This window comes from Rousettus aegyptiacus, unplaced genomic scaffold (assembly GCF_014176215.1).
Source record: "Rousettus aegyptiacus isolate mRouAeg1 unplaced genomic scaffold, mRouAeg1.p scaffold_m13_p_12, whole genome shotgun sequence".
NCBI classification, from domain to species: Eukaryota; Metazoa; Chordata; class Mammalia; order Chiroptera; family Pteropodidae; genus Rousettus; species Rousettus aegyptiacus.
Genome location: NW_023416287.1, coordinates 52,927,755 through 52,953,228, shown reverse-complemented (window position 1 = coordinate 52,953,228; position 25,474 = coordinate 52,927,755). Strand labels below are relative to the sequence as shown.

General features: G+C 37.3%; 1 protein-coding gene across 23 annotated transcripts in view; it reads right to left on the bottom strand.

Moving 5' to 3' along the window:
• Positions 1–25,474, bottom strand: part of DLGAP1 (DLG associated protein 1) — a 782,830-nt gene that overhangs the window by 134,595 nt on the left and 622,761 nt on the right. For all 23 annotated transcript variants that reach the window (XM_036229039.1, XM_036229053.1, XM_036229052.1 and 20 more), the window contains one exon: positions 19,861–20,101. In XM_036229039.1, the coding sequence (XP_036084932.1) occupies positions 19,861–20,101 (241 nt within the window). The remainder of the gene's footprint in view (positions 1–19,860; positions 20,102–25,474) is intronic.

The following is a 25,474-nucleotide window of genomic DNA, read 5'->3' as shown; positions in this document are numbered from 1 at the left end:
TCTTCATGCTCAGGAACAGCACTGATCATTCAATGGGCATAGGCTGCATCACTTCCCTTTATCTTCCCTGGAAAGTTCACACATCAACAGCTTCCAGGCAAAGACAGAAGATGATGAAAAACAAGATAAAAATTTCCTCACCCAAAGAGCTTGCAGGTTTCATAGCTGGGCTCTGAAAATGTAAACATTGATTCTGAGCGTTGAAGATAAAGCTGAAGGCTTGTACATGTGACATCAGTGATTTGCAATAATATGAATGCAGAGATATCAGATACCATAATATGGATGCAGAGCGACACTGAGGAGATGACAGAACGATGTGATACAGATCACAGAGCTGGGACTCCCAACAGAGGATGTTAACTGACCAGGGACAAGTAAACAAGAAATATCAGGGAAGGATGAAGCACTAATGTGTCCCAGCAGAAAAAAAGGTCCCCCTAATGAGAATATGATAGAGAAGTATTCACAAGAATCTGGAGGGTGTTGGTACCGCTCACTGTCTTTGACAATGGGGGGGGGGGAGGGAAGGAATTTTGGTATGAAATTTAAGAGAAGACCTGAGTTCAGGAAGGGCGAACTGAAAATCCCGAGGTATTACCGATGAAGCTGGGAATTAGCTCTTGGGAATGCAATGGAGAAACAGGTTGCTAAAAGCCTGATTAATTACTAAGTCAAGATCTAGCATTTATTTGCTTATCTCTTACTTATATCTGTGAAATTACCTATTAGAATACAGTTCGTATATTAATATTTCATGACTCTGCAAGTTCTATCTGTAAATACGTGACAGTCTGAGAAAAGAAAACTGGAAAGATTGGTATGTGAGTTTTGGTCTTTGGAAGAATACTTCCTCATTTGCTTTTCATGGAGGCAGAAGAAAATGAATCCAAATGACCTCATTCCCTTATAATGATGCACTGTAATCGCTGACATATCCGTCTGCTCTTCTGCATTGGTTGTTGCATTTCTGGAAGGTAGGAACCATATTTCTGTGTGGGCAAAAACTATATCTGTCTGATTGAAAGAGGCCCCTTAGAGTTCTTTGGTCACGTTAAAGAGGCACAGGAATAAATTTCTTCAAAAGAATTAATGCTGGGGCCACTGCGTGACATGGCACTTCCAGCAGAGGACTGTCACAGAGTGAACCTCTAGGGCGGCAATCTCTTTGGAAATTCTGAATGACCTGTCCTGTCTGAGAAAATGGCAGAAATACTGTATAGAACTCATTCTTTTAAATTCCTATCTGAGAGAGGACACACATCTGACATTGTAAAAGCAATGTCTTTATATTGTTAGAGCTGTTAATTCACCATTTGACAATTATGCGGTGGTCTTCACCCATTTTGCCTGAGAAGTGTTGGGGGTGGGTGAGTCATGGCTTGTCATCCCAGGGCCCAGACTCCACCTTACTGTCAAGGCCCTGCAGTGGGCACCATGAGAGTCCCTCCCTACTCTAGTCCCCCCTCTCCAAGTGTACCTTTGGGAAGGTCAGAGGACAAAGGCATCTGGATGGACATCTGGACTTAAATGGCTTTTAATTTTGCTACCTGCTCTCCAGCAAGAATTCAAAAGTTTGAGTAAATGTAACCACAAGTGATGTAAAGCCTGTAAATGGCAATGGAACCAAAGGATACAAAAGAACTTGAATGAGCTTTCTCTTGAAGAAAAAAATCTCAAGAGCACACTTTACAGTTGGAAAGGGGACTTACTTCAGACTCCTCATCGGTAACTCAGATAATGGTATTTTTAAGCTTCTGTCTCTGGTTTTCATCAGGTGGAAGAAATAGAGAAGAGAGGAATCAGGTTTCTCTAAGTATAGTAATGGAAGCCCAACTTCGAGATGCCTGAAATCTCCTGGTTGGATATTCTCTCCAAAGAGAATGGGACACAGAAACTTTACAAAAATCTATTTGTTTAATTCATTTATTCAACAAAGATTTATCAAGCACTTATTATATGCCAAGCACTGGGTATACAATGATGGCAAAACAAACATAGCACCTTCTCTCAAGGTACTCATATATGTGTACAAACAATGGTGTTCTGAACAACAACAATAACATACAAGTAAACTCAAACCCAAGTGTAGCCTAAATAAAATTAGAAAAAAGCAGTACAGCCTAATATCCACACCAAGCCCCTGGACCCCTTCCTTCACTCTGTGCTGGTCCACTCAGACTCCAGCTATTCACCAAAGACATCCCTATAGAAGTCCTCCTAAGAGTCCGAAGGATGCATTTTAAGACTCCTTCACTGTACACAAATAAATAAACATTGGTATCAAGCCTGCTCCTTTGATCTGATAAGCTCTATTTGAGTGTAAGCTGATCTGTTAGCACTTTTGAGCCAGAAACGAGTTCCCAACAAGATGCCAGTAGAGTGGAAAGCAATTGCACGTGTCAACTGTATAAAATCCTGCAGTAATTTAGGGAGACAGATCACACCAGGGTTTTAGCCTTTTTTCAGGCTGCAGAGGACATGTGCATTTGCATTGGGTTCTAGAGAGTTCTGCCACTGGAAAAGCAGTGCAAAAATGGAGACTTTAGTAAATGGCATTGAAATTAAAAGTGTTGGTTTCTGTGCTAGACTGTGAACCCTTCCGGGCAAGAATGCTTTCTTATGTTGGTGTTCCTAGCCTGAAAGTGGTTTCACACAGAGAAGTGTTCAGTGTTGGCTGGACTGAGGGATTAGATACTATTTGACATTCCTCTTTTCTCCTCATTCCCGCCATTGCCATGCTTCCTTAATACAAAACTCAGAAGAAGACCGAGTGGGAATAAGGAGTATGTTTTCCTTCCTCTGGGATTCAAGGGGGCCTTTCTAGGAGAGGCCCAAGTTTGGTTTTCTTTGTAGATAAGCACGCAAACCAAAGGCAGGTCCACTGACAGTGAATCATGGATATCCTTTGTAAAAGAAAATATAAATGGAACTACTTTAAAATGGAGTCGGAGAACAACAAATGCACTTAGAGCTGCCATCTCAGAGAAACTGTCTTGCATGTCTTAGTCCTCAAACCTTGGAAATGTTAAAACAGCAAAATAACCTTTGGGCTGGGCCTAAAGCAACATTGTCTCTCAAACAATTGTTTGCAAAGATAACAAGAAAGTAGATATTATGACTACAGAACTGATAACTACTGGACTAAAAATTAGAAATTGCTTAGAATTAGTGTCACTCTGTGAGCTTATCTGTAGCTATAGAAATGCCTTCCTTCTATTGATGTAATTGTTCCCCTTCCCTTTCTCATAAATACTCCCTGCCTTCCCTTCCTAATCTGAGTACTATTTGGGTTTCTGCTTGAATCAGTGCTTCTCAAATAGCTATTCGTTGGATCTCAAATAAATGCTGGTTTTCTTTAACTTTGGCCTTTTATTTTTAGGTTAATACTCTCCAGCCAATAAGAAGCAGCACAAATAACATTTTAAATAGTGAACTGAAATTTTCTGTAGTAGAGAGATTGATTCTTTTTGTGTGGCTAAGTTTAGAACAGACAACTTGGGACATGAATGGATTTATGATTCTTTGTGCAATGGGCTCTCTGCATAAATACCCTGAGGTTCTTCATTTTATATTAGGAGAGATGAACCACCATCAACCAAGATCTTCTCCAACTGTATGTAACCTACTCTTACCAAATTCCTGGTTGAGAGAAGGTATATTTAGGAAAGATGATTTGATGAGTTTTGAGCTCATGCTACCTTTTGATAAACTGAACACTCTTGCCTGCCCCTATATCTCACTCCAACCCTATTCCACTCCACCCCAGCTTCAGACCCTGCAGAGGGCCATGAGGTTTTTTGGTTTGTTTGTTTTTTCTTTATCAGAAGGAGGCATGGGTTAAATATGTTGAAGACTCTGGTCTGATGGTCTTCACGTTGTTCCGAGAACAGCTCCTATGAGAGTCAGTGTTATTAACTATTGGAAGAAAAACACTGCTTTCTTTCACATATTCCTTCCACAGATATTTTAAGGCATCTGTTATAGATGTTGCTGTTCTAAGGGCTGGGGCGAAAGTCCCATGAAGAAAAAGAATGTACAGCCGGGGACAGGAGAGTGACATGGGGTGGAGCTGGGCGGCTAGAAGACAGTGCCAGGAGGAACGAGGACCATGGGGTGGGGGAGCGGAGCGGAGTCCACACACGGGCGTCAGCAGCACCACAGGAACATGTTTGCTGTGGTTCAGAAGGTCAGAGCTCCTTGTCTCATGGGTCAAGGTGCCCTGGTGAGCAGCTAAAAGTTTACAGGTGTCCTGAGATGGTGGTACACTCAGGCCTGAGGCCAGAACTTGGGCAACTGTGATGAAATAAAGCTGGGAAGCGGTGTGAGTGAGGGGCAACAAGAAGGCCATATGCCTGGAACAGAAGAGTCCAGAGGAATGAAAGAAAAAATCTGAGAGGCAGCAGGGGATAAACTGCACCAGGCCTGGGGTATGAATAAGATGATCTCAGCCCCTGAGTGTAAGAAGTAACATGAAAGGAAGTAAAACAGCAATGAGTATATCACCTGTTGTGAAATCTGGTAAGAACCAGATAACTGGGGGTGATAAAAGCTACAGCCTGATGACTCACATAATGACTCCAGTGATCAATTCTTTTATCATAAAAGTGAATCAGGTCCTATCGCTAGGAATTATAAAAACTGAGTTAAAGAACAGCCAGGTGAATTGGCCTGTTTATAAAATGTTTATGCCCAGTCGGTCTCTCAAAACAAAAATGAAATGTAAAACAATAGGAATAACTACCCAGGTGAGATGTTATAGACCAACCACCTGAAGAGTGGTTCAAGTATCCCAAACAGATATTCAGCTGTGTTGACAGTAGTTAGGAATGAGACGTAAGTCCATCTGATTGTGATTATATAGTTTATGCCTAGGCAGTGAGGATGGGTTGTGAAGAAGGGAGGCATAGAAATGTATACAGTAGTCTCCCCTTATCCGTGGTTTCACTTTCTAGTTTCAGTTACCTATGATCAACCACAGCCCGAAAATATTAAATGGAAAATTCCAGAAATAAACACCTCATAAGCTTTCAACTGTACACTGTTCTGAACAGTGTGATGAAATCTCACAGCGTTCCGCTTCTCCCAGCTCTGGAGGCGAGTCATCCCTTTGTCCAGCGTATCCACACTGTGTACGCTCCCCACTCGTTAGTCACTTAGTAGTTATCAGAGCAACTGTCACAGTACTGGAGTGCTTATGTTCAACTAACCCTTATTAAGTAAAATAAGTACAAGTCCCAAAGTGCAAGAGTAGTGATGTTGGCGATTTGAATTATGACAAAGAGAAGCTGTAAAGTGCTTTCTTTACATGAAAAGATATGTATGTATAGAAAAAAAAACAGTACATACAGAGTTCGGTACTATTTGCAGTTTCAGGCATCCATTGGGTGTCTTGGAATGTTTCTCGTGGGTGGGGCGAGGGATGGGGCTGCTGTACTGCATGGACCCTAAGAAACTATGCCCAGGTCCCAGTTAGAATTCTTTTTGTTGAGTTCACACTGGACCCAGGGGGGGAAAAGATGATGGGTTAATTTCTAGAAGTGTTGGTTTTCATTCTACTCTGTCCTAAAGGCTGAGGTTGCAACCCAAAATAAACATTTCCTAAATGAGGAATCTCATTGCACTATTGCCCTCTTAGCCCCTCCTGAGAAATGCACCCCTCTCTTCATCTCTTGACTGTTCTGGAAGTGGTGAGTGAGAGCGTGGACTGTAGCAAGGTTCAGAGCGGCAGCCTCTGTGACGGCAAGCAGGCTGGAGCTTGGGGGCATGGTGGCGTCAGGTGCAGGGTTTGCACTCAGTGGCTCCCCTGTCTTTGGTTTCTGTTTCACGTGGTGAAGGCCCTCAATCTCTTGGCTGCCCAGGGTTTACCATTGGGAAGTCCTGGAGTTCATGCTTCTCATATATATCTGTTAACTTCAATGGGACTCACCTTACTGAAATATCTGACCACTTTATTTAACCTCAGTTATTAATAGCTGATAACTGCCAGAGGTATTATTTTCTCCAAGTAACTAATAGGCTCTGATTTTGAACAAGCCCATTAATGGAAACTAAAGTGGTGTCCAATGGCAGGTGGGTGAGGAACTAATTAATGGTAAGGCCTTGTCAAGTCACAGAACTGCCTCTCTAATGATTCCTTAGCCCACTGCAGCTGAGATTGTAGGGGTCTCCAGAAGAGAAAATGGGAACGCAAAGGAGGTGATAAGTTTTAGTTTGAACGCTTAAGTTAGCACTTTTTGCAGCTTGCAGAACTATTAATGTAAGCAGATGCACCAAAGATAGAAGCAGTTCTAAGCTGAACCCATTATCTCTCAATCACTTCATCAGTTGGAAAGCCAAATTTATAGGATAGCGGAGAAGTTTATTGATATTCTTTCTCTTACAGAATTATTCTTCAGATGTGCTCAGACGAATGGGTAGGAGGGTAAAGAGGGAGGTGGGGGGAGGATATAGGGAGAATTTGCAGAAGATCCATATTGGCACTTACAGCCGTTACTATCTTCAGTTAGTCCTCCTAGAATAGAGCTTCGGTGCAAAATTAGACACTGATTATTGGGAGCTCTATATACACAAGGCAGAACCTAACCCACTACCAAGTACAATCAGGGTTAATTTTGAATCAAGACGATTTTATCAATTCCTCCTTTCCCTGCTTCTCCCCCGCCATTCACCGCTTTATTAGCTGAGCTAGAGTTTGCACAGCTGCAACTGATTGAACTCCTGCTCACCTTTACCAGAACATTTGATAGGTCCCCAAGCATACAAAAGCTGATATTAACCAGGCAAGTAAGGAATGATAAGGATGTGGATGATGAAATTCAAGATGGGTGGAGTTAGAAGAATGTGGACACATAACTCAGATAGTCAAGGTTTATGCAGTAATTGGAAAAATGGGTCAAGCTGGGAGGCTTTAGTCAAAAAGGGGAGATGAGTAAATTTTCCAGTAACTTTTTAGTAGTTAGAAGTATGATTATGAGCAAATTGCCTTTTGGGATAAAATTAAGTCATACGTGGTGGGATAGAGGCATGCTCTGTGGAGGGAGAAGTAAGTAGCAAATTGATGAATTATGCTTTTGTTTATACTTCTCAAAATTCAGAGTTTGCTTTAATTCCATCTGATCATAACCTTTAGTGCATTATAATTACTTGGTTGTCCTTCCTCTGACATGCAGTGTAACATGTGTGCAATATAAAAACACACTGCTTGTGAAACAGAGCACACAGGAAAGTCTGGTGTGCTGTAGATGTTCAGTAGGTGTATACGGTTGCACTGCATGCAGAATACTCATGTTTGTTCAGAGAACATTCAGAGGAAGTGCTCAAGGACCAGAGTTGACCAATATGTCTATTCATTAATGCTTCGGCTATTTGCTGGTGCCTCTTCTTCAGCTTATGTGGAAGGAGAGACAACTAACAAAATAAAATGTTTTGAGAATGATTTACCATTTCGAGTTATGCAAGAAAACATAGGCAAGCAAGTGAGGACACCCCCAAGATTCTGCCCTATTCTGAAGAAATGTCCAAATGCTTCTGGAGGTGTAGTGTTAATATCAGAAATATCTTTTTAGCTAAGAAAACACTTTATCTAAGGACCACAAGTGTCTTAATCCCCTTTATTAAAAAAACCCATAATTTTGATTTAGAACAAGTTTGAAGGGAGGAGAGAAGTGTGGGTGTCCTGTTCAGTAATATAATCCTATTAAGTCCTTCTTTGGAAACAAAACAAAACCATGCATGCTTTTCTAAGACAGTTTAAGGCTTCCCCATTATACAGTTGAAATTAAGAAGATTTATATTTGGAAAGGATCTTTAAAAACTACACCCTGGTTCAAACTGTCAATTGTTTTCAAATGGAGCCAGAGTTGTGTATGAGGGGAAGGCCATATGACCCCAGAAGGAAGGCGTTGAATGAACACGTACCATTATTGTTGAGGTCAGTGACAATCCCCTAAAGCACAAGGCAGGAAATAAGTTTCGGTTTGCTCATCACCTTCTGGTAGAAATCCTCTTGTTACACACATTCAGCTGGAATGCCACAGATCTACTAACAGTTTTAAAAGTACAAACTGATGTATGTGGATTTTAAAAGTCAGCAGACAACCCAGCAGATATACTTTCTCTTACACTCCTTGGATGAAGGTTTCACGATGTTTCTGAAAAAATGTGTCCTACAAGATGTCGGCTGAGGTACACCAGCCTATGGTACTTTTGTTCAATGCTGTGTAGCCATGTGAATGATGGGAACTCATCTGCTTGTTTCTGGGGGTCTCATTTATGCCACATTACCTCAGAGAGACCCAGAATACATGTGATAAAAGATCATTCTCTCTGGAATAAAATAAGGAAAAGGGGGAAGCAAAGATTTGAAAGAGAAAACCAGGGAAGAAGTTTGAGAAAAGACAAGGCAGATGCTGCGAAGAATGTCACCAAATAACCCAGGAACATCCGTTTCTACCAGAGCTGGCAGAGCACGGCCCGAGGCTCACGGGTAACCCCGAGACATGCTCCTTCATTTTGTTGCTTTGAAACGTCTCATGAAGCAAGAGTTCCTAATACTTTTTTTAGTGTAAATTTGTCGACATCACTTTCTTCCTTAATGAATAAAGAAGACGAATATTTTCCATAATGCTCCACGATTCCATTCAGCACTTCTCTTTTTCTACTTTCTAAATAGTTCTTGCCTTTGTAGTAACACAGGTGGCCTAACTATTATATTAGATTGTGGCTGTGGCAGAAACCTTTTCTCTCATTATAATTGCTTGGGGAGATTTTCTGAGTGGTAAAAGCTGAAAGCGTGCCTCTGAGAGTTGAGCTTTGTTGGAGTAAGAACTACAAAGGCATGGATTTATGTTTTTAAAGATATTATAAACTGGTTTTAAGTAGCTTTCTTTATTCTTTTGTCCTGAACTCCCTTCTCCTTGAAAACCACCTGCAACTGTCATTTGTGAGTTAACTGCCTCTGACATCTGAAGGGAAAAAAGAAAAACAAAATCTACAAAAACCTCACCTGCTACCACTATGAGTCAGGGAAGACAAAGGAAAGTCTCCTTTAAACATCTTTTTTATTTAATTTTTAAGAACTCCTTCATAGAAGGCGAGATATATGTTTAGATAAATAACAATGATCACAAAGCAGCATCTTTCTAGAGATCATCTTCAATTATTCAGGCTAACCACTGAGCCCAGGAGACTTCATTTAATCAAAAAAATTGAGAGAAAAAGGTGAAACTTGAAGGAAATGCTGATGCGAGACCTCTTATTGCTTCCAAATAAAACCCCAACTATGAAATGTTCACTATTTCTTTTTTTAAAAATAGTTTTTTTTTAAATGATAAAAGTAAAACATGCCCACTATAGAAAATTTGGAAAATAAGGTATAAAGAAAAATCAAAACCATCTTTGGTTCCAATACTCAAAATAACCACTCTTTAATAACCTAGTGCATTTCCTCCCAATATTTTTTTCTGGGCACCATTTCTTGACACAATCCTGAACTATGTGTTTTTATGTGTACATGTGCAGATATGTATAAACGCAATGTTGGATAGTGCTTCAATGTATTGTGGATTTCTTGCTTAATATAATATCAGAGTTATCCTCCTCTATATATTATAAACTCTTCCTAAACATATTTTTACAGTTGGCTTTAATAGTCTATTGGAGAGGTGTTCCATAATACACCTAATCTTTCCTCTACTGGTAGACAACTATTCACACCAACAAAGATTGTTCAAATCTTTCACCATCATAAATAACGCTGTGTTGAATATCTTTGTCTATACATTTTCTTTGCTTCAGATTCTCTATGCAGAATAGTTTCATAGAGGGAATTAGAGGTAAGAAACAATGAACATTCAGAGTTATTAGAAATTTCAACATGTGGCTTGGGTTGTATCTTATGGCTTAAGTGGGTGCAAAGAGTGGGAGTTTCGCTTTTTTTTTTTTTTTTATTTTTAATGGACATACAATATAAGGACTAGATCCTGTGTTCCCAGCAGCTTTAGAGCTTATCAATATATTTTTTTTCTGGCTTTTCACGGTACTCTAATATTTCTGGGGATGAAGAATATGATGTGTTTTAAGAGAAAGCTAGAAAAAAGTAGAGTAAATGTTGATACAAATTCTTTAGTGGTTTTTTTTTATATTTTAAAATTCATTCCACAGATATGATCAGCCATGAAGTCCTCTTACTCAGATATTGACTTATTAAACAGAGATTTTAGATCAAGTCAGGACCGAGGGTACCAATGGCACAACTTCCGTATTTACAGATAAGAGAGAAAAAAAATATAACCTCCATGGGGATTTGGCTAGAAATGGGGAGAAAGAACATAAAGTAGAATTAACAGCATGAGAATAAAATGGTAGGCTTTATTTGTAGAAGTTAACATTTATGTCTCCTCAATTCTTATTATCACTTATTTCTAGAAGTTCTTTCTCCAAAATAAGAAATTATTGAAATTTTGTTCTCAAGATGGTGTGGGGGAGACATGCAACCATCCCACTCTCTCTAAAATGAAGTGGTTTATTTTCAGATGCATGAGAAAAAAGTAAAGTATTTTCCACTTCTGTGTAGATCTTGGAGTCAACCTAGAAACTTTCAGTATTCACTGAAGCAGAAAATTTTCTGAGGAAATCCTAACATTTTCTTCCATCAATCAACTATCAACAAGTATTCATGTGGCCAATCATATGCTGGAGAACTGTAGGTTTGTGTTTCAAAGGTCATTGCTGAACCACTGCAAAGCTATGAATTAAGTGGTATTTAAACTCTTTAACGCATTGTTTGGATCACAAGGTACTAACACAGACCTGACATATGAATAGCAGGTCATCTTCAGGCAACAAATACATTAATTTGTATTGTACTTATTTCTTTGGTTTATTTTATTGCAAAGTATAAAATCTTAAAAAGTATAGAAAATAGTATTGGATGTGCTGAACACCTGAAAATATTTATATAATTTTGAGTCTTGTATGTCTAAACATGCAAAAAAGAAAATGCAGCCAAGATCAAGTTGTGGATATTTTTAATGCTCATAACTCAAGTATAATTGTCTTCTGACAGAAAAGAAACTTTCTTTCATCCTGTAACTAAGTTTAAATTTGTAATGTTGAATAACCGTATTAAGATATGCTATCTCTCTTTTCAAAGATAAAAAGGTACACACAAACTCTTGAAAGAAAAAAAAAAGTAGTAGAGACTTCAAGACTACTATAGACCAAAGTTACGAGCTTTTATTCCCGTTGTTTAAACAATTTTTAAAGTGTTAAAAGCCTTTGGAGTGTGGGTTTCTGTTTCTCACTTTTTCTGATGGATAGCTTCATGTTTCAGGTAACTAACTTTTGAATGAAAAGAAACTTATTGTAATTTGTTTCAGTTTTGCCTGGCTTTACATCAATCTTCTTTTTATTTAATAGGATATAGTAAACATCCTGTCAACAAACTAGAAAAGATATTGATGTAGCTTCCATCTGAATTTAACAAACACAAGGCAATTCCATAATCTATATAAACAGAGAATGTCTGGTATTAGTATTATTCTTTAAGACAAGTTGTGTTCTATTAAAGTTCATCTGTGACTTGATATGTCACTAAAGTCATCCTAGGTTATCTGAAGGACAATGGATACTGCTGTCTTTGAGAATTCTTTATCTTCACTTTTATCTAAATCAAGATTGTTGATAAGGGTAAAGGAAGTCAAAAAAAAAAAGATTGTTGAGTTTTTTGTTTTGGGTAGTTGAATATTTTTAAAGGGTGTATAGTTTAGTTCATAAAGTGCAGATAGGGAGAAGTAGTGATCGGACAGGATTGGAAAGGAAGACAATGGATTCTGACAGTGAAAAGAGGCACCCTGTACAGGATGCAGTAGCTAAATGTAACTTTGGGTGATTTAACATTTGTGAAAGTTGGATTGTGTTAGTTGGAACATCTCTATGTGTGGCAAGACTTATTTTTTTTGTGTTTGACTGGTAAAAGATATCATATAATTCAGATGAAACAGTGCCTACCCGTCCATGTCACCTTCTAAGGAAACCACTCTGCCCAAACTCCCCAATGAGGCAGTTATGGCTGCTCTGTTACTGGAGTCCCCGAGGACAAGAGAAAGGGGGCAGTGATGAAAATGCAGTCAGAGGTAATGGATGAAATGTCCTAAATATGGGGAAAACATAGGTAAAAACAATAGATTTTCCTTCTCTGAAATTTTCTAAATTATGCTTGACATTTGAAGCAAAAAGTATAACATTGTACAATATCTTTCTTAACATATGTGGAGGAGATATTTAAGATAATTATATAAAAATGAGAGAAGGCAAAATAAATTGAAGGGAGGTGAGGTTTCTAAATTTCATTCAAACTGATAAAATGTAGACAACTGTAGGTCTCTGTAGTGATGGAATAGCTCTGTGTCTTGATCGCAGTGGTGGATGCAGGAATTTATACATGTGATAAAATATGAACTATCTATGTACATTGTACCAAGGTCGGTTTTATGGTTTTGATATTGTATTATGATTATCCAGGATGTAAACATTGGGGACAACTGGGTGAGAAGTACCAGAGATTTCTTTGTACTATCTTTGCAACTTTCCATAAATCTATAATTTTTTCTAAATGAAAAGTTAAAAATAAAAGGTGATGGAAAGAAGTTCCTTGAAAATGTGAAAAGCAAACATAAATGTCTTATTATGATTTTTCTGGCACTCATCAATATTTTGGAAGAGAGAAAAGTTTTTCAGAAGGAAAATAGTGGATGATGTGGACTCACTGATTTTCTTAAGTTTAAAAAGTTCATTGTTGGGGAAAATATGTGGTGAAATAAGAATATCAGATAAAGAAGCAATTATAGATTGGGCTTTAGGAGATGGCAGTCCTACCCAGAAATTCAGGATGAGTTCTGTCTTGATCAGGCCTTTAAAGTATGAAATTGGTTAAGCAAAGATAATTTAAATAATATTATGTATCCCTTTGAAACTATAAAACCATAAAATATTTTAGGGATAAAAGACTAATTAATTTTTGATAGTTCATTATATTTTAAGAGATAATTTAGACTGATAATTTTCTTTCTTTTTTTACCCTTTTCTACCAGTTATCTTGTATGTTGGTGGAATTTGCTTGTCATCAGGACACCAGCAAATGGCAAATAAAGCTTTGGGAGTGTTAATAGTTACATGATCATTCGTTCGTCATTACAATAAATACAAGACTGTTTCTTATATTCTGGTATAGTAAAATCATAGTACTATTCATTTCGGTCTTCTTTGTTTTTAAATGAGGAGACTTGGCAGCAGTAAAGTGTTGTCCTGGACCCTTGACAGAAAGTCAATGGCAAGAGCAATAGAGAGAAATACAAAGTCTCGGGCCTTGGATTTACCACCTGGAGCTACAGAACACTGCTTCCAAAGTGGCCTTGTAGGGATGTCCCACTGCCAGCATTAATTCCACGTATGATTTTCAATTGTTATTACTTTCTATATTTATTAAAGTTCAATATGCATTGGATCAGATAACTCTGGACTAGGAAGGCTTTTAAAAGCAGCAGTTTTTTTTTTTTGTCCAGAATTTATCTATCTATCTATCTATCTATCTATCTATCTATCTATCTATCATGAATCAATCAATTAACTAATTATCTTAATCGAATAAATTATTTTAATTTTTTTCCTTTTCCCCATCTACATCCCCATCTCCTCCTTCCTCCTAACCTCTAGTAACCACTAGTCCATTGTCCATGTCCATGAGTCTCTGTTTGTTTGTCCTGTACATTTGTTGCTTTTAGGTTTATATCCTACAAATAAGTAATATCATGTGATTTTCAACTTTTTCTGTCTGGCTTATTTCGCTTAGCATGATTATCTCAAGTGGCAGTTTCTTTAATAACAGTGCCTATTGTAGGTATCATAAAGATAAAAAAGTGAATTTTTGGATTTCATGTTGTAATGTCCTTAATTGTCTTGAGAAATGTCCCATATAATAAATATTCACATTAAAGGAGTCGGATTTTCTAATGTGTGTTTTCTGATTGACTTTTGTAACTGGGTCATGAACACTCACATCTTTGCTTTATAACTCAATCAAGAGACCAGTCAGATCAGAATTAAATTATTGTAGTATTTTTTTACTCACTTTAAGGCAGAAAACTTTGATTATTTTATCAGTCACAAAACAAAATTTACCACCTGCTTAGTTTATATGCAAGTTGGCAAACATTCTTTATTCCAATCAGTGCTATATGGCAACTTTATAACTAGATCGAGAAATTGGATGTTTGATCTTTTAAATCTGTTATAATCTCAAAATGACAAAGTGTAATTTGGAACTTTAAACCCAAAGAATATTTTCATTTTATAGGCTTTTTCTCTATTTATTTTAATTTCTCTCTATCGTTTACCTCTTTAATTTTGCTTTCAGCAGATATTCCACAGTTAGACAACATAAAAAACCATGTCAATAATATGTGAAAAAAGTTTCTTTTAAAAAGAGGGATTTTCAGAAAATTTTATGGAAATCATAAGTTTCAAAAATAGCAGGAGCTAAGTAAATATTTGTGGGAAGAAAGAACAAAAGAAAAAATCTCCTAGGCCTCTCATTCAGTAGACAGATTTGTATTAACTTATTTCAGGGTACGACATACTTCACTAAGCATTTATTGATGGGTAAAGAGAATTTAAGAGCCTGCTCTGTCACTTAACAGCTGTAGTGCCTTGATTAAGTTATAGAATCTCTCTGAGTTTTAATTTTTTTCCTGTACATCATTCTTAGTCAGGAATGACCTAGATCATGTCGTAGAGTACTTGTTAGGATTACACAAGATAATATATGTAGCTGTTCACAATGCTTGTCAAACAGTAAGTGCTCAAAGGTTAGCCATTATCATTATTAATAAACTAAGCTAGACTGAGAGATTTAAAATCAAAGCCAGGGTAGAAGCATTCTAATTTGTAATTTACCTGGTGTGATGCTTCCTTACTAATAATCTCACTTGACCATCACAACAAACGTAAAGGCCTAAAGACTCTGGTGTCCATGTGGTAAACCCTCAGATGGACAAAAGTGGACTTGTAGGCTGTCTACAGGGCATGACACCTTGAGGCTTGGCTCCATTCCCAAAAGGTTTTTTATATTCAGCAAATCAACTGGAGGAGATGAAAGCCTAAGATATCTTTCAGGCTTTATATTTTCTTCTATGTCCGATAGGACTTTCATATTTCATGATTTCATAATATTTCTATTGGAGTACAGAAGAATGTCACTTCAAGTGCACCAAAAGAAAAAGGAAAAATTATCACCAAAATTCTTCCAAAAGTTATCACTGTCAGATTTCTCAGATATAAAAACCAGGGAACCTCATTAGCAGAGAAATAAGGAACAAACATATCCAGGCCACATCTGAATATTTAGTGCTCGGTCTTATCTTTTTAAATTTATTTTTATTTAAAAATTTTATTGAGCAACTGCTAGGTGACTGGCACTTGTATTAGATATCTAGGATCCAAAAATGAATGCCCTCAGGTTGTGCAAGGAACATGTGTGTCTTCCCACAGTCAGATCAGAAGCCTAAGGTTCCTGACCAGGAATGCTAGGTAAGCCTTTTCCTCTGCTTGCCCAGAAGGACACTTCTCCTGGGGCCTCACTACTCTTGCTGGGGACTTTGTGAGGGACAGGATACCAGTTCAACTTGGCCAACTTTTCTGAGCTTCTCCTAATATGAAAATAATATAGCACAAATATTAAGAGCTAGTATGGCAAGTGAACATACTGACTCTATAAAATGATATTGCTACGCAAAGCTTCTTGGGAAAGCATGTGATTTCAAAGTGAAAACTTTTCTTAAAATATCAGAGAATCATATATCATGATATTTTGCCTATTTCTGTCAGAATATGATTTTTATTTGAATATTATATTGACTTTTAAAATTACAAAAGCCAATGAATGCTTATATGAAAAATCTCCCTCTTGGTATCAGCTGATCCTACCAATACTACTTACTGGGTAGCCACTGCAAAAGGTTTACTTCTTGTCCTTTCTGACCATGGTGGGTGTCTGTGTAGCTGTATGGGAGTATCCACTGATGATTATTATACAATGTTTTAACTTATTTAGGCTACTGCTATCAGCAGATACAAGCCTGTCTAGCTTCATTGTGGTAATGCTTGTGATAGATCCTAGAAAATGCTCAAGGTAGGAAGTAAAAGGAAAATGTGTCCTTACTCGCATACACATGCATTTGTACATTCCACATGAGGCAGGTTTAATCGAATACTTTGAAGTGGAGGTTTGAGTATATTTCTGGCACCAAGTTCTACGTTCACCTAAAATTTTCGGATGATTGAGTAGAGGTGTCTGTTTTCCCATGGTCGTGAGGATAATTTCCTCACTTTTGTATTTAACTTTTCTATAGTAGCTCTAATCCTAACCTAGCAGTCCCAAGTGCAGTGGTTTATATAAAAGTGGTTCAGTCTATTAAATGGAGAGAGATCTGGGTGCTTGAGCAGATAGGTTGAGAGGATATCAGGTTCTATAATAGTTAGATAAGCCAAAGGTCAATAAATCAAAGGAAACATAATTGTAAGTTACTCTCTAACTCAGTTCCCTATTTGCCATGATTTGCAGATGAGTCTCTGTTAATCCTCACTCATGTTGCTAGGGTATCCTTAGGGCCACTTAGAACCCAGTCCATCATCGTGACTCTCTCACATGGCATCAGATACTTCTTGTGGACTTTATTTTGCTAATATGAAGAAGAAATAAGACTGGAAGAGAAAAGCTTAATAGTACATTTTGTGGAAAATTTGAACTTATAAAATGAGCTGATAAAAAAAGCCAAGACTTAGAATGTACATTTTTTTGGGGGGGGGGGGGAAGGTTATAGCTAATAACTGCCATTAATAAAAACAAAACAAAAAAATTCAGGTAAGGGGAAGTTTAGGAAAATGGATTGCGTCGTGGAGTATCCAAGAATAATGAGCAAAAGAAGACAAGCAAAAAGAAAAATCTACATCATGTCATATAAACATGGATGTAAATCTGACCTGTGCACATGGGGGAAATAGTTAAAAATAGAGCAAAGTAATTTCCTGATTCTCACAGATGAGTGAATTATTTCAAAAATTAGTAGGTCCTATGAGAGTGTAGATTTTCTGTGTTTTCACAGGAACTGTATTTGATTCAATGTGAGAAGGAAACCAGTAGAAGAAAATTAATATGATAGTACTAAGATCATATGAGAGAGAAAAGGAAATGGAAAATGTGAGTGAGTGTGAGTGTCTGTGTGTGTGTGTGTGTGAGAGAGAGAGTGCGAGCACATAGGAGTAATAGGATGGTAGAATGACAGAAAGAATTTTATTATATCATAAAATAATAGCCATTTTTTTTTAAAAAAAGAACAAATCTATGGCATAGAGAAACTGTGAAAGTGATGTTAGAATTCTTAAGGTTGTCCTCTTAAATATGTTGGGTTTACTCAGAATCCACTATAATGGTTTATAAATCCTTAAATTGTTTTTTTTCCCACAAATGTAAAGATGATATATCTTGATATTTCATTTGATATAAAAGTAACACTGTCCATAAATCTGATATTTTATTCTTTACCATTCCCAGGGCAAGTCACATCTTCCTGACTCTCACTCCCCCTGCAGCTGCAGCCAAGCCTGCCACCTTCCTACTCAGAAAGCTGCAGGTGGACATGGCCTAGTACTTAGGATGAGACATACCGAGCCTAAGAAGAGCAGATACAATCACCCTCCATGGTGTTTTCATTTACTTCTCTCTGTTTTGGGGTGTTCTCCCACAAAGGGCTTCTGGCTACAGCCCCTCTGATTTAATTTAGATCCTAAATGAAATGACACAGCTTGCCCCCTCCCAGGTCCCTTATCTCTGAAAGTTTCATCAGATTTAGCACATACTAGAAGCACTATGAATAATTTTGTAGTATAAGTATGTTCCATGCAATATTTAGAATATACTTACACTATCAAACTATTCACTATTATCTGAAATTCAAGTTTAACTGGTAACTTGGCTTTTATTTGATGCTTTTTTTTTTTTTTCGGTTGGTTTGTTTGTTTGAACTCTGGGAATCTCCAGAGTGTCTGGAAAAGTCTTAGGAAGGTCAGACATGCAAGGTGATTGGGGTGAAGACCCTGGGACAAAAAGTGTTATAGGAAGGATAAGTAAATTATCTCTCAAATAACAAAAATACAAAATCCTCTGAGAGGTGAGCAAAAAGAAAAAAAAAAAGCGTTCTGGAGTCTCTTACCACTTTATCCATAACACCTAAACCAGTCGCCCTTTTCCTACCGTTGGAACTTCTGGGCAAGGATCTGCATTTTGTGTATTTAAAGGGTGGTTTCAGTACAGAAGAGCAGCTGTCAGGCAGTGAGGTTGTCACAGTGAGGAATGGATCAGACACTGGGAAAGGGTTGCGTGTGGGGTGGTGCTGATGAAAACTGGAAAACATCTAAAGACACAGTGATATGCTATAGGCACAGGGCAGACCTTCAAACTACACATACTGCACGAATGTAAACACACATAAATATGCCATGAATTTTTATTTTTAAATATTTTTCCATTTCATATGTCAACCTTATTTGAGATTTATTAATCTCATCTGTGACTACTCTTACAGAATTTCCCAATGAGCAAGAACACACATCCACTGTCTCTACTTGAAGATGGCCAGCCAGGGCAGTGTTGCTGAGCTCCCTGCGGAGCCAGGCAGTGTCTAGAAGTGTCTCTTTCCCTAATCCTGAGGTCTCTGTTTGCATTGGTCAATAATAAACTCCTGTTGTTTAGCCTCTAATGGTTTTTACAAGTTCAACATTGTATCTCTGATTAGTAGAATGTTAACTCAGGTTTGAAGACCTATTAATTTTCAAGCCTGCAAAAGTTCTAGGCTGAATGATAGTTACTGACATTTGCTACACCTAGAATGAAAAATTGAATAAAACAATATTCTGGCACAGGCTTTTCCTTCTAATTTATTCATTATTATTTATCTTGACTCTAGGTAGAACTAGTCCATATTGGAGTTGTGTTGAATTCAATCATAAAGGTAAGCCTTTTAAGAGGGAAGGGATTTTCTTCTTGGACCCAAATGTTATAAATATAAAAAAGCAACACACATCATTGTACATAACTCATGGCTACATTCCTCTGCAGGTTCCAGTGTCATGGAACCAGTTAGGCTCTTCTTGTGCCTCCCTGCCTAAAATCAACTGTTGAAAATACAGTTTAACAGCATCAGCCTAAATTCAGTTTAGAGGGAAAAGGAGATACTCTATACATGACAGAAAAATTTTAAATAATGTAAATTTTCTTTCTGTTATAATGAAAAAAAATGTTCAATCAATATTACTGGGTCATTGATTTCTTCCTTATTTTCTCACAGTGATATTTCAGGTCCTTTAGGATAGTCATTTTGTGGATATCTTGGATTTAAATAAGCATCTCACCTCTGTGATGCTTTTCAATCCTAAAAGTCAAAGCCTGATTGTGGAGAGGAGTTGGTTGGGATGACTTTGCTAGCTCCTAGGATGCTGTGTGGGGATCTTGGGAAGACCTGTTCCCTGTGCTGTCCCTCCTGGTCCTATAGTGGTAATTTCCTCTGTTGAAATCAGAGGTGGTGATGGAGAGATCAGGGGGTCTTGAATGTGGTCAGAGACTGAGGAAAGACGCAAGTAAAGCCCTGCTCTACAGGGCATGGGTAGTATTTTGTTACTGGCGACTATGTGTGATTACTGCAAGGGCACAGTGTACAGTCTTATAGGACAGCCATGGGTAGCACAGGCCGTATCACCAGGGACGGGGCGGGGGGTGGCGGGGGGGACATCGCTCTGCTCACTCACCCGTGCTGCTCTGAATGGTCCTCACGGTGGTGGTGGTGCGCGGCGGGGAGGATGACCTCAGGGACACGCACTCGTCGTCCTGGGAGCAGCCCTTCTCGATGGCCCGCACGTAGCTGTGGCTCCGCATGCGGAAGCAGCCAGGCATGGGCAGGTCCAGGGCTTCCACCGCCTGCGACTCCAGCTCGCTGAACACGGATTCGCACACGGACTCGAACTGCCCGTTCACTTCCATCTCGCTCACCTGAGGGCAGAGACAGGGCATTGTCACAACGCTCACTCCTCCGCCCTGTGGAGAAGCGACCTCTCCCTTCAAGCATCTCCAAACTTCAACCCTCTCAGAAGAAAGCAGTATCCGATAACATTAAGCTCCAGTGCATTTTATTTTCTCTACTTTACAGACAATAATTGGACGGAATCTAGTTTATACTCCCAAATAGTCTATTAAATTCCAAAAAAAAAAAAGCTTTGTTTTCAGTATGCAAGAAAGCATGGGGCTGGGAAGTCTTATTCCAGTGCACGCCTAGGTGCTAATTTTCCTTACTTATAAACGCAAACCTAAGGAACAATCTAATCGGGCCCTAGTCAGAGTTTGTGTATTTCAGTGGAACCATTTTTAGCATAAACATTTTAGAAAACAGTATTTTTATTGTGCCTTTGGAAGTAACTAGTTTGTCAAATAATTTCAGTGTAGACCGAAGCTTAATTTAGTGCATAGTATAAAAACAGGCCCAATATTTTTTGACAAGATACTCATGTTCTGCACGAAAATAGACCAAACCCAGATATGTCAAAATCCCGAAAAGCACTATCAAGATTTTCAAACTATCTACCTACTATCTGAAGATTTCACTCTTCTTTTAGAAATACTGACATGGTCCACAAATTGTTTATAAATGCATTTAAAAATCTTCCAAATGAGGACTTTTATTTTCTGAGGAATCAGTTTTTATTTATTTGTATCCCTCTGTATATAACTTCCATTGGGTTTGAGTACCACCTAAATAAATAAATACATACATAAATAAGTAAGCCAAACCAGGTACTCCAATTTCTCACTTTATAGAGATGTGGGAGCATTTTTCAAATTTCTGTTACATTTCAGAACTTCGTATGTCTAATTTCCCTAATATCAAATTCATGACTAATTGAGAATTTAACAGATTAATCTACAATTAAGTTGAGAATACATATTGAAAACTATTACAATTTTTGACTGTCTCCTCATTTTGTATTATCTGAAGATGTACTCGAATAATGGGCTAAGTAAGTTTTTTAAACTTCAGGTAAAAGTGACTAATTTCCTTAAAGCATATTAAGTGGAAAAGAGATGAGTTTCTTACTAATTATTCTTTAAAATAGTATTTTCACATACTTTCATCTGATATAATCTCTGCACATTTTCAAGGCTAATAATTACATATTCATGTAAAAAAGTTTGCATATATATTATCTATAGCCTTGTTTTAAAGAAATCTTGGAGATGTATTTAGAGGTAAAGGGACATGGTATTTGCAGTTGAGAGAGAGGGAGGGAGAGCACGAGAGGGCAAATGAGCCAAAATCTTAATAATCAATGAATATGAATCTGGGTCAAAGATGTACAGGAGGTTTTTTATTTTACATACAACTCTTTTGTAAGTTTGAATTAATTTTAAAGCAAAAATCAAAACAAGCTATGTATGTATGTCTGTATGTGTATATACATATACACACATGTATATGTGTTATTAGATTTTTTCTTTTTAATCAACATGCCAAACATCACAAATAATGAAACATTTATCCCTGTCAAGGTAATAGCTATTAAACTTGGATAACTATCTTTTCAGAGGGTATATGTGTCCTCTCACCTATTTTTCATAAAAATTGAATCATAAAGTAAATCCACACAGAATTAATGTGTAACTCAACAAATTGTAATAAGGCAAACACCTTTGTAGGCACTACCCAGTTCAAGAAACAGAACTTTTTCAGGCACTCCAGCAGCTCCTCCATATGCCCCATCCTAACCACAACCCCTACCCTCACTCCAAAAAGAACTTGTACTCTGAATTTTATTACATTCGCTTCTATGTATTTTTTTTCCCGCCCAAATGTGCATCCCTGCACTCTAGTTTAGTTCTACCCGTTTAAAATTTTTGATATATCTTTTAATTCACTTTTAATATACAGTTTTTCCTCCTTTATTTTTTAAAATTATAATACATCTATTGAAGCACCTAGGTCATTTTAGCTGTAGAACTTCTGATAGTCTAGATTTGCTGATTTCATACTCATGGTGAGATGTAGCATGTTTCTTTTGTATTTCCTGAAAATTATAAGCTAGAACCAGAGGGTTGATCAGGTTCAATCCCCTTGGCAAGGCTAGTTTGGGTAGTCTCTTTTCTTATTTGTGTTCGAATGCCCAGATCCATTAATTCATTGGTAGGGAGGGGGGGTTTTACAAATGGTGATATTCTAATTCCATCAACTTTTACAATTACTCATTGGAATAGTGTTTTTCATTTTATTTTATTTTTTATTATTTTAATTTTCATTTTTTCAATTAGAGTTGGCATTCAATATTCTTTTATATTAGTTTCAGGTGTACAGCCTAGTGGTTAGACATTTATATAATTTATGAAGTAATCCCCTGATTAGTCTAGTACCCACCTGGCACTATACATAGTTATTATAACATTATTGACTCTATTCCCTCTGCTGTACTTCACATCTTCATGACTATTTTTGTAACTACTAATTTGTACTTTTTAATCCTTTCACCTTTTTCACCCAGCCCCCCCCCCCCCTCAAGCTTCCTCCCATCTGGCAATCTCCAGTTTGTTCTCTGTATCTATGCGTCTGTTTTTATTTCCTTTGTTCATTTATTTTGTTCTTTAGATTCCACATATACTGAAACCATATGGTATTGGTCTTTCTCTGTCAACTTATTTTACTTAGCAAGGTATGCTCTAGGTCCATCTTTGTCATTGCACATGGTAAGATTTTATTTTTAAAAATATTTCCTTATATATATGTACCACTTCTTTATCCAATATTCTATTGATTGGCACTTAGGTTGCTTCCATATCTCAGCTATTGTAAATAGCGCTGCAATGAACACAGGGGTGCATATATCTTTTTTGAATTCGTGTTTTGGTTTTATAAATACTCAGAAATGGAATAGCTGGGTCATAAAGTAATTCTATTTTTAATTTTTCGAGGAAACTCCAAACCATTTTCCATAGTGGCTGTACCAGTTGGCAATCCCACCAATAATGCACCAGGGTTTCCTATTCTCCATATCCTCACCAACACTTGCTGTTTTTTAATTTATTAATAATAGCCATTCTGACAGGTGAGAGGTGAGATATCTCATTGCGGTTCTAATTTGCATTTGACGATTAGTGATCTGGAGCATCTTTTCATTTGTTGATTGGCCATCTGTACATCTTTTTTGGAGAAATGCCTATTCAGGCCATCTGCCCATTTTTTAATTGGATTGTTTGTATTTTTGGTATTGATTTGTATGACTTCTTTGTAAACTTTACCTATTAACCCCTTATCAGATGTATCATAGGCAAATATTTTCTCCCACTCAGTAGGTCATTTTTTCATCTTGTCGATAGTTTTCTTTGCTGTGCAAAAACTTTTCAGTTTGATGTAGTCCCATTTATTTTTTTTATTTTGTTTACCTTGCCTGAGGAGATATATCAGACAAAATATTACTAAGAGCAATGTCAGAGAGTTTACCGCATATATTTTTTTTCTAGTTATTGGTTTTTATTGGTTTCAGATCTTACATTTAAGTCTTTAATGAATTTTGAGTTTATTCTTATCTATAGTGTAATGTGGTCCAGTTTCTCTTTTTTGCATGCATCTGTCCAGCTTTCCCAACACCATTTATTGAATAGGCTGTCTTTACTTCTGTCTGAGAGTAAATGCTCATTGAACAGTTTTATAATGAAATGCTTCCTCTCCTATTATTTGGTTATTCAATGGTTTAGTTCATATAGGAACAATAGGACAAAGGATTTTTCCTCCTTTTATTTACTAATTTTCAGGATAATAAACTTGTTTCCTATTATCTATCAAAGGTGATCAGTAATTTTTTAAAAAATATTAAAATAAACTCATAGATTTAAAAATAGTTTTTTGGTTTTAAATCCAATTCATTTATTATTTTTAGTGAACTCAAATTTGTCTCAGCTTCGGCCAGTGGGAAACTCTTTAGTTGGCTGGCTCCAGAGTCCTTTTGACATGAAGATAATAGTCTTGGATAGTTTCCTTGATATCTGGTATGACAAAGTATTCCAAACTCATACCATTCCTTCCCAGTCCTAGAATTAGTATTTTTCTCCAAATCCACTTTTTCTACTAGCAGGAATTAGTATCCCAAGAACACAATATGGGCACTAGGAAGCTTTTCTGTCATTGCTACTTGGGTTGTCTTTGTTTTTAGGCCTTTTCTGTGGACAGAACTAGGTTATGCATCCATCCAATTCAAATTCATACTGCAGAGTTTTTATCCAATTGCTTCTACATCATACATATACTCTCTTTATTCCGTACTAAAAATTCTGGTTCTCAAGCCCACAGAAGATGACAGAATTGGGATATCCTACAATTATTCATTTGCTTTATTCTATAATATATGCACAATACCTCAGAATAACACATTAATACTACCACTGCCCATATCATTACCGAAAACAGTTAACAATTCCTTTTTTGGGGGGTGAGTATGCTTGTTCCATTCTTTCCTCATCTTAAAATAGTTGTACCATGTTTATATTATCAGAGCGCATAGCTTATATGTTCTCTTCCACTTTAGCCCTCATTTAGTCTGTTTACCAATAACTATATTTTTTATGCTTGATGCTACTTTTTTCATATAAATGATTATTCTTTATCAAACTTATACACAAATATAGGTCAAATAGTTCTAGATAGCTTATAAAAAAAAAAAAAAGGAGCATACTGCTGACCCGCACTGCCCAGAGGCAACCACATTCAATTCTTCCATCTGGGTTTTATGGCATTCGCATACATTTTTCCAAACACGTGTTTATGTAAATCTCTAGATATGTTCACAGACCTTTGATAACCTCTTTGTTTCCCTCCTGCCCTTGGAGCATTACTCTTGGAGCTTTCTGTCTTCCTTTCACAATATATGGCTGCCAAACCCATTGCTGTCCTGAGATTTCCCTTTCCCATCATTCTGGGGGTGCCCTTCATTATCTAGTCCTTGTTTCCTCTTCCATGTTTTATTTCTTCCTTTTGGTGGACCACACCTTGCATCAGTGGAAAAGTCTGTATCTCACCTCCATTGTTAAGTGTGCTTGCATCTGGGAATCAAGCCTGCATCCCTTTTCCTTTCAGATATTTTCAGGCTTTGTTCCTTATCTCTTAGCCTCTATGTATGCTAGAGGTTGAGAAAATGAATGCCTTTCTCATTGCTGTGCCTTTCCATGTGAGTTGGTTTTTCCTACCCCCTTCTGAAAGCATTTAGGATCTTCTTGTCCTAATGATTTAACATTTCACTGTGATATTCTACTCATTATGTTGGGTGCTGGGGAGGTCCTCCAGAAATTTGCAAAATTATGTCTTTCAGTTCTGGGACTGTTTCTTGAATT